The sequence below is a fragment of the Drosophila busckii genome, chromosome 3R (genome assembly GCF_011750605.1).
Source record: "Drosophila busckii strain San Diego stock center, stock number 13000-0081.31 chromosome 3R, ASM1175060v1, whole genome shotgun sequence".
NCBI classification, from domain to species: Eukaryota; Metazoa; Arthropoda; class Insecta; order Diptera; family Drosophilidae; genus Drosophila; species Drosophila busckii.
This window is the reverse complement of record NC_046607.1, coordinates 188,574-199,391: the sequence shown is the minus strand read 5'-3', so window position 1 is coordinate 199,391 and position 10,818 is coordinate 188,574. Positions and strand designations below refer to the sequence as shown.

At 36.8% G+C, this 10,818-nt stretch overlaps 1 protein-coding gene across 1 annotated transcript; it reads right to left on the bottom strand.

The window, feature by feature from the left end:
* Nucleotides 1–4,162: 4,162 nt before the first annotated feature.
* LOC108601243 (probable glutamate receptor) lies at nt 4,163–8,864 on the bottom strand. Its single transcript, XM_033294227.1, has 5 exons — nt 8,377–8,864; nt 8,122–8,293; nt 6,712–6,842; nt 5,194–5,364; nt 4,163–5,132 (listed from the first exon to the last, which is right to left on the bottom strand). The coding sequence occupies exons 1-5, from the start codon at nt 8,862–8,864 to the stop codon at nt 4,163–4,165; spliced, it is 1,932 nt and encodes a 643-aa protein (XP_033150118.1).
* Between the last annotated feature and the right edge of the window lie 1,954 nt (nt 8,865–10,818).

Genomic DNA, 10,818 nt, shown 5'->3' with positions numbered 1-10,818 from the left:
TATATCATCCACATATAACAAAATATATGTTTTTAGAAATATCCACTTTATCTAACAGGTAAATAAAACGATCAACACCTAGATTGTCAAATCCGACTTCTTTTAATACATTTTCAAACACTTCAAACCAGCACCTGGCTGCCTGTTTGAGACCATAAATGGCTTTAGTACGTCTACAGACATTATGTTGTAGGAACAACATGGGTCAAGCATTTTGGAACTGTCATGTAAATGTCATCTTATAGTGTTCCATTCACGTCCATATGGTGGACCAATAAGTCATATTAATGGTGCACATGAATCGTCGTAATCTCATGTATTCCTGTGTAAAGCCTTTTGCAGCAAGTCTGGCTTTATATTTTACTAAATTGCCACACTCATTTTGTTTTATGGTAAATACCCATTTGCAATCTACTGTTTTTATCTTTAGGTTTTTGAACTAAGTACCAAGTGTTATTTTCAAAATGAGAATTAAGTTCATTTTGTATGGCTTCTTCCCAGAAAGCCTTATCTACACAAAATTTTATTTCGTCAAAGGTATTTGGAATGTCATTTAAGCATATTTGAGCATTCGTCAAACATTTCTCTAAAAATCTATCAGATAACTTCGGTTTATCTTTCATTCTTTCTCTGCGTCTTATCTTATTCATGTTTAATTTATCACCAGTTTCAAAAACTGGATCGGAATTCTCTAGATAAGTTGAATTTTTATCGACTTGTACATTTTCTGATCTTATTATATCAGATTCATCATTTTCCATCAATGGAAAGTCCAACTCTTCATTTTCTGTATTTTCAGAAAGACTATTTTATTCATATTGAATCCCAGAGTCTTTTTTTTGCATAGTCCTTGATTCAAGCATTTTTGCTTCATCCACCACAACATCTCTAGCTGTCATAAACTTCCTCGACACTGTATTCCACAATTTATAACAATTTGGCTCATATCCGACAAGTATTGTTTTGATTGATTTATCATCAGATTTGGGTTTACGAACTTTATTAAGTGCATACACTGTCGAACCAAAAATTTTTAAATATTGTAGCGAAATCAGTTGGACAGCTGAGTCGATAAGCTGAGCTTTCGGTGGGATCTGCCTACCGCCACCGAAATCTCTGTTATCGATCGGACAACCAGAGGATCTAGTCCTGGTTTTCCTTCGTCCCTGGGCGCTTCCCTTCCCTGGCTCTCTTTTTTTCCCCGGCCATCGTGTAGACCGGACGTGTATATTACAACACCAACTTAAATCTATCGATATTTTATTAATCCTACGAATCAATGACTTAAAAACCACGAAGCTCTTTTGTGTTTCCTATTGACTAGCCGCCTGCGCTTAACGTTCCAGAAAATCTTTAGCCCGGCTCAACATTGTAACGAACACGGCTGTGTGTAGCTACATTTGATTGTAATAGAAAGTAAAGAAATTAAAGTAAAGTAAATTATAGCAAAGTGCTTTGCAAATTTTAAAACATACATACATTTATGAACATACATACATATGAGCAAACAATGTTGTTGAAGCTTACACAAATTATGACCGGCTAGATCGTACCTAGAATACATTTAGTCCGCGTGGTCGACAGGCCTGAAGACGTTGAGCAGCTACATCAGTATTAATATGAAATACGAGGCGCAATGTATATATGTATATGTATGAACTTGAAATAAAAATTTATTAATAAGTAAATGTAATTTAAAAAGAAAATAAAAAATAGTTATCCAAAGTTCTGTGCTAGAACTGTTAATTCCGTCGAGAGCTGATATTCCACGCAGTATTGATCAATGCATGTTTGGCATGTCCGATTCACCCCATGTAAACTTAAGTATATGTATGTATGTATACAAGAAAGCAACCGATTATCTGCTGAAGTGAAGTTAATAAGAAAACGATAAAATATTATATTTGTCTCACTTACTCATTTAAGAATTTAGTGTACTTGTATGTACAAGCGCCTAATTGTAAATTTGCGAAGGTTATTGAACAAGAGTTATATTCGTCAGACACTAAAAAAAAAAATTAGCACAATAATTTATGAATATAACATTACATTATTATATTTACTGCGCACTTCACTTTTTAACTGTTTTATCTTATATTTATTCTTTCACTGATTTAGTTCAATAGTTGTTATATAGTATTAGATTGTGTTTTCTTTTATTTTCAAAATTTTGTATTATTTTGCTTTTTTAAGCTGCGTGCTGTTGATACCTGAATTTCTCGGCGTAGCTTTGAGTTCTGCCAACTCAGTTGACAGTTTCGATATATGGAGATGTGGATTGTAACAAAACTGCCAAACTCAATTGAAAAAATAAAAAAAGCCAGTTGCAGTTTTGTATTCACATATCACAACATAACACGCTCTCTTACGCAACCGCATACCGCCAACCTAACACATCAGATTGCCTCCGCTCGGCCAACTGTAGCCTAGCACCTGGACACTCAAAGATCTTGTGTGCCCGTAAAAAGCTTATTGCGCTACAATATTTTAAAATTGGCCTTTTATTATGCCATATTTCATATGGTGTTTTATTTTCAATGATTAAATTTATTAAATGTTGCGGTCAAAACAGCCTCACAGCTTTGCGAAAATTAGCTTGGCACTATCTTCATTGTTTCCAAATCCAATGAAGAAGTCACTTAAATATTCAATAATTATTCTTTTTGGTTTTCTCTCTGCCTTTTTTATTTCATCAGTGACATATACATACACATATATTTTTTTTATTTTATTCAATCACTCATCAGCCACAGATGTGACTGGGCCCATAACCTATTGAATAAATGAAAATATGTATATACGATTCAACACCAGTTACCAGATTTATAGTAAACTCATTAAAACACTTTGTGTATTTCACTTGTATAAGGCACTTCGTGCTTATTCAACGCATAGATCGAAAGAGAGAGAGACTATCAATTTCACTTAGAAAAAACTCTTTTCAACTAGATCGATCGATATCACTGTTACATTTGCAACAAAAATGCATTAAAAATTTTAAATTTTCTTATGTTCTAATTAAAATTAGTCGTTTTAATAACTTTAGGGTGTGTATTATCTAAAAATGTTAAGTTTTTGATCAGTCTATTAGGGTGTTCACGAAGTGTTGTATCGTTTTATCGTTGTAAAAGTCAAAGCTTACTCCCAGCCCTTGACTACGAAAATCGTTCTAACGTTGGAAAATCAGAGTAACAGTCGTGAAAAAACATGGTTTTTGATATTTTTGATGTAATTTAGTGATTCAAGAGCTTATTCGAACGTCAAATCAAAACCATGCCAGTTGAGGATGCCGGATGAAATACGGTAAAAAAGATTAAAATTCAAATTAATAAAATAGTAAAAGTTAATAAAATAAATTACATTTTTATTTGTGAGTTTCTCTAATGTATACATTAAATCATAAATAGATAGCCTTTTGCTTTTAGTTATTAAATTACTATCATGAACTGGTCGCCATCCAAAATGGACGCATACTCACTATTAAAAGGCATCTTTAATTTCACAATAACAAACTCAAATAAAACGACCAGCTGTCAAGTTTAACTTAGCGACACATTTTCGTCAACACCTTACAAAATGGACTACTCACATCAACAGTGTGGCAAACAATCTCTTTTGCAGCGATACAACACTTCGTGGACACCCTATAATCTTTTTTTGGGAGAGCCCATAAAGGAGCAGCTAATATCTGGAAGCCTTTACAACTTGAAGTTATTAAAAGATATAAAGTTTATAATATTAAGGAAAATATTAATATTATTGCTGTAGAAATGCCCAATAGCGCACACTGTCTTCCTTACGCCCATAATTCGTAAGGTTTCAGCACACATTAGGTTTGATACCATCTTCACCGATGCAGGATAGGATAAAAACCTTCGGAACTAATCAAATTTCAATTCTCTACATAAAGCGCTAAGGATAAGTTTCGATGCTGACACTGCACTAGAGCACAAAGGGTATAAAAAGTTAGCTGCATGCAACTTTACTAAGCGTTTGCCTTAAAAGTAAGTTTTGCGTCAAAATGTAAATTAAGTTTTCTATTAAACAAAGCTTTTTTGGATAATGGTTTATTTATTATTTTAAAAACGACAAAAAGGGAATAAGTTATAGTTAAGTTATATAAGTTATAGATATAACTATTTCCCAAACGCAATGATATATCTTACTTTATGATGTTTATCATTCTGTGCACATTTCGTTGGGTCCAGTCGAGCAGCAGTTCGAGTAAAAGCACTACCACGCTAGTGAGCATTGCTAACAGCAGCGTAAATAGAGCAGGGGCGATATGTTTTAGATCCACCTCTACTTGAGCTGCTTGAAACATGCGACAATCGGGCTTAGGCACAGTCCATTGTTTGTCATTGTATTGCATAAGACCAGTTTCGCGTAGGCTGAGGACGGCGTGCACCAAATGCTCGCGCCAAGGTGAGCTCTTAGGTAGCACTGAGCCAGATACATACGGCGGATTGAACATGATCTCCTGCAGCTCGCAGAATTGAGCCTCATCCAAAAGATTTACAAGCAGGCGATACATGCGATCGATGGCCGCATGGAAAGCAAATCCACCTTGCCTTATACGCTCCGCGCCCTGCTGAATGCTTTGTATATTCTGCTCTCTCGGTCGGCAAATGCGTTGAATGTAGACGTCGCGTACGAGCTGATTGGTGGTGTTGGTGAAGAGAGCATAGTTATACGAGATGTTCTCCATGCCCAGCTCTAGACCGCTCTGAAACAGTGCCTGCAAGCTGACAATGCTCCGCGGTGTCTCCGATAACAAGGAGCCCACAATAAACGCGCCATAGAACTGCATGAGCATGAAGCTGAAAAGGCAGCTCACGCTAACCAATAGCCGTGTGGAGGCCAGAGAAAAGAGATCTGCTGCGGGACCCTGCTGTAGATAGGTCTCCAGCATGGTAAACCAAACAAACGCGAGCCGACGTTCTACTGGGCGCAGCCGATCCGTGTCTGCTATTTCTTCTGGCACCTCATGCTCCTGCCGTATGTGCAGCAATAGAAGAAGTGTACTGCCGCAGATAAGCGCCAACACACACCACCAGACCTGCGTGCTGAGTGGCTCGAAGAATATGTTGCGTATGCTATTGCGCCTTGGGTGCCGGAACAAAAAGTGTATGCTAAGAAAATGAGGAGCTAATTTTAAAAAGCGAGTAAATGAGTAAAGCAAATGTAACTGACTACTCCGTATGTAGCACGGGCGTGAATTGCACATATCGCTGCCTGTCCGTTACGAACCGCATGGGGCATAGTGCAAAGTCTGCCTCGCCCTGCGTCACCTGCCCCATCACGCCCGACCAGCTGCCGTTCGGTTGTAACTGTCCCCAGTTGTTGGTGAAGCGTATATCCAAACTGCAAGAAAACAATTCTGTGACGAGAAGAGATAACAACATACATATATGGCAAGATTGGTGCAGTAGCTAGTCTCTGAGTTCTTGTTGCTCATACAAACAGAAGGTCTTGACCAAGAATATACTTAATAGAGTCTGACACGCCTCCCTATGCCTGTCACATTTATTTCCGCAACCTTCCTATTTCATCTTTAATTAACACGCAAAGTGTATAAAAGTCAATAAAAAGTTGGGGATTAGTGAAAATCTAACTTAAAAACTGTTGCTGCATCAGCCAACACAAATTCAAAACTTTTAACACCAAATTGGGAACTATAATTAGTGCAACAACGCATATTGAAACCATCCTTTTATAAGATATTGTTTCCGTAATTACGTTGTAAAAAATGGAAAAGGGTATTATGAAGTTGCTCAAAATATTTAACAGGGAGAAGGAGGCGTGACAGACCCCACAAAGTATAAATTTGTTGATCAGCTCGACGAGCTGAGTCGATTATAGCCATTGTCGTCTGTCTTCTGAGATGTATTGGACCTGTTTATCAGCAAACTAAAAAGAGCTGGAGCAACCAAATTTGTTATATATATGTGCTCCTTTTATTTTATTTATTGTGCGCGGCTCTACACTCCACAGAGATCTCAACCTGCACACAGTGGAGGAACAAATCGGACGCCACACAAGCCGATATGCGGACAAACTGGTGAGACACTCCAGCTTGCTCGCAAGAGGCCTATTACCCGCTAGACCCTTAAGACGACTATGTCGGCAAGGGTTTGCTAAAACAATTGGACGTCGATGAAGATATCCTGCTATGTTCAATTCCGCATAGGGCATCCCTATGCTGTTAGGCTCAAATTCATTATATAATTGTGATGTTATAGTACGCTTTTGATGTACTGGTTCTTCATTTAAAAGAAAGAAAAAAAAAAAAAAATTTTATTTATTTTTATTTTCTCTCTTCTCCCCCGCAAATCGAAAAAACACGATATTAAGCAATAAAAAAATATTTAATAATCTGAAGAAACTCACAAAAACGCTTGGTTATGGTTGTGGGCGATTTAGAAAGTTCGGTTTAATAACTTAGGAGTTATTCACTTCGTATTTCATAGACAGGGCTATATCAACTTAGCTGCTAATCCTAATAAAAAATATATACTCTGATGCACAAATCTCATTTGACTATCTTAGAAGACCAGGGTTCCAGTGATTCCAATAAAATGTTTATTAATTAATATATTAGGTTTAATCAAATTAGGTTTCAGTCATCAAAAATTAATTCGTTTAAGTTTTAAAAGACTAATATTATTAAGTCCGAATAATTGTTTTAATTTAAAATTATCTAAAGATTACCTCATATTGTACATATGCGCCATCAGTATAAAAAGTTGAAATGTCTTTCGTTGCATGGGATCCAACTGTAGCAGATGCTTATCGTCTTTGAGATAAGCCAAGTCATCGAACAAAATTGGCTTCTCAACCAGCTAATGAGTGATAAATTTATTTAGCAAAAATTACAATTTATCTTTCAATAAGTTCAAAGTCAATTAGTTTAGTTGTTCAAGTATATATATTTTTATACACAAAATAGGTTGTCCTGGCTGATGGTGGATAGAGATAATGACGGTTGACGGGTGAACACTGGACAGCCAAACCGAAAAGAGCTGAAGAGCTCTTTTATATTAAGATAGTAAGATATTAAAATTACATGTATGTATGACATGTATATCAACATTACCGTTAAATTCCGCCGCTAAGGCCCTAATGTCCATATTCTTCATTAACCTAGATCCTAAAACGAATAACAACCAAAATATTTTTTTTATAAATAGACTTTGTAATGCCGATGCAGCTCTAGAGCCAGCAAAGAAGTTTGAGGACTGCTACACATCCCAAGAATACAGCGATCAAGCTCTTTAGTGCGCAAAATATGTTATTCTGGTAACCACCCGCCTGCACGGCATCCAAACCGATCAATGTCAGATCCAAGAAAAATATGTTTATACACCAACAACACCTGATCCCTGTAACATATATTAGCCAGCTCCGCATTGACCTCATATATTCAAGGTCAGTACCTTTGTACAGGCGATGGCCACTGTTTCTCAACAAACAACACAAAAGTCTCGAGAAAATGTAATGCCAAAAATTAAAGTCAATAATTACTTTCTACAACATTAAAATAAAATATTTAAAATGTTTTTTTTTTTTTTCAATCCTACATTGATGTACTTTAATAAATACTGGTTTTTAAAGTACAATCAAAATGTCCGTTGGTGAAACAGTTATCGCTAATTTAAGCCAAATTTTTTGGATTTATCATAGCAGAATCGATTTATAATGTTGATAGGCTTCATGATTACTTTCAAATCAATCATAGTTTATATTTGCTTTTTGCCTTTTTTCTAGCTCAAGCAAAACGATTCTCCTTTATATTCAAATACAATTTTTTTTAATATTGTTTTAATAAATTTTGAATCGTGTTGAGATTTTAAGTTAATAAGTACACACTGAGCTCCCTATTTCTTGAAGCTTTGACTAAGTCAACTGAATTTACTAATTTTTGTGTATAAACAGAAACAAAAGCAATACATATATTCAGAAATGGGCTACCAATGACCATATCTATCAAGCCTACTTGCTGAACTGAGAAATTATGTACAAATGTACAAATTATGTAGATGGTGCTTTCAGTTCAATAAACAGTTATGTGATCCTTATTCTAATTGCAGTTTTTTTTTCAGGAAATTCGATTGAACGTACCGCAGTGCTCCCTTTAAGAGTGATGTTTCCAAAGTCATTTCGTCGCCGCATCCAGCTAAATTCGCTGAAGCTGTACAAGAGCTGATAGCTGCCCGCTGCGCTCCACATCCCCTTGTTGATCACATGCAGTCGTGTACACTCGCCCACTTTATAGACATCATACAATAGCCAACTATCGCTGAAAAGCGACGGTAAAGTGTCACTGCACATTTATATGAAAATAGTCATGTATTAAGATTATAACATGTCGCTTACCTTATATTTGTGGAAAATGGCAAGGCAACCGTTATATCTGCATCGATGTTTATGTTAAGGCCAGTCAAGACCTCTGCAATAGTCTGCTCAGCTGTCTGATCTGGCCGACTAGAGCCCAGCATAAGCCAAGCCTGCGAGTTGTTGAACTGTCCCCATACAGATGCTGCACCGTAAACTGCGTGCCTCGCCTGCTCGCTCTCAAACCTACTCACCAATATTGCAGTCCGAGGCGCGCCATAGTAAAAGAGCTCTGTGAAATTAATACTCGTGGCGGGTGAATAAAACTGCAAGCTATAGCTTGCCAGCAAACGGGTGTAGCTTTCAATTTGGTCGTTGTTTGGTTGGTCGGTAACTACAAGAGCGTGGCGCACTCGCTGGGCGCGTAAAAAGTCCTGGAAGACGAGCAGCTCATTGCACTTTATGCTTTCCATTTGCACGCCCGAAAATATAAAAATCCACAAAATTATTTTCACGTGCGAACTAATCATTTTCTCTAGGCCACTTTCACTGCTCAGCGCTCAACTTGTTTGTCTTTGTGGCCGACCTTACTGTCCTTTTATACTTGAAGTTTTACATAGCAGTGGCATTATTAAAATTGCAGCGCACGCAACAAATTGCGTTTCTGACAAGTAAATTGTGCAACCTGCTATATTTACAAAACTGTCTTGGAAGGAAAACGGATGAGTAAATTGGTGATTGCTGTCTGGCAACATCATTGGGATTCCACAACGATCCCAACGTTATGCGCCTTGCAAGAAGCTCAGCAAAACAGACAAAATATTTAACAGAGCAAAGCTGCTGGCTTTGGCCTGAGAGTTTGGAGCAGCAAGAACCGACTAAAACGCGTGTTAACATCATGGAAAATCCACATGTGAATGTGTGAGAGTGTGCGTGAGTATAAGAAGAAAAATTAAGCACGGCAAATTTGGTGAAAGTTGCAAAGCAAATCCAGCAGCTTGCAACTTAATTTCATGACATGCGACCGTTGAGTTGCATGTGGTAGCAACATTCGGCCAATTTGCTTTACGATAGCCAGCAAGAGGACTGCAAGACTTTAAGGAGCTGCTAGGAACTTAAAAGGAATTACATTTAATTTGTTAGCAGTCTTGTGGAAATGTCTTTGTTTCCTTTTGCTACTGCTGGCTTGTCTGTTTAGTTGCCTTGCCGGTAATGACAAAAACATTTGCTGCAAGGACATATGCAAATATGTATGTGTGCAGGCGGTGCTACTACTACTCCAAATGTAGTCCGTGTGCAATGCGAAATTTCAACATTTTATCGCAGATTTTCGCATCAAATACGCGCACTGCATACAGAGTTCCAATCTCTCTCCTTCTCTTCCGTTCTCTCTCTCTCTTTCTCTCTCTTTTCTATGTCCTTCCACTCCATGCAGAGTAAGAATTTTTGCTATAAAACCAGCGGAGAAAAACGAAGAAAACTTTGCACACATTGCCACGTGCGCGAGAAGAAAAAGCGCAAGCAACGTTTAAATATTCGTGTTTAAATTTTTCGCAATTGGTCGTTCAGCCTTGCCTCGCATATGCTCCAGTTTGACATTTTGTCACACATGTCAGACACAACGTCCTAAAATTCACAAAAAGAAGACACAACAGAACATGGCAAAACAAAATGAAATGAAATAAAATAAAGAAGGATTCATTTAATTTCTCATATGAAATATATATATGTATGTATATACATACATATTGTTGGCTTACCACCTTCGACAATGCCCGCCGGCGAATTTTACTTTTCTGTCAGACTGCAAATGTCTGTACGTGTAATTTGACGAGTGATTTTGGCTGGCTGACTTGTCAAGCATCACATGTCTTGACAGTTAATAAATGTTAATTTTCCATGAACAACAACGTTATTTGATGCTCGCGGTTAACAGACAGAGGTGACAGCACTATCAACTCGCTCAAAAATTTAGGAAAAAGCATTCACTTAATTTTCTTAAGTTCTGTAGTTCACTAAGCTTTTACCAAGCAGTCATAATTATTTTTATAAAAAATCAAAAAATGTATCATTGAATTTTTCAGGAGTGCAATGATTGGTCATGTTAAGGAACACCGTTTTTATGAGTGTTCTGGTCTATTTGGGCGATTTATCAAAAGTTTTAATTTTCTGAGCTCAAATCAAATTTTTTTAATTGTCACCCATTGCACTAGGGTCAATGTAAGAATTTTTGCTGACATAATCTTAAAGTAAATACATGGCACACAAACAATATAATTTTTAAAAAATGTATAGTTTTAAGTTAATTTTTTTTGTGAGCTCCTAAAAGTCAATGTAAAATGAACGTAGAGTGTAAATAACAAGCTGAGGCTTGCTGAGAAAAACTAATAACGTACTTACAACAACTCACATGTTGCAGTTGAATTTTTAATCGAAAATTGTTGAAAATTAGTACTATGTTCACAGTGACTAGGAGTCCTCCAA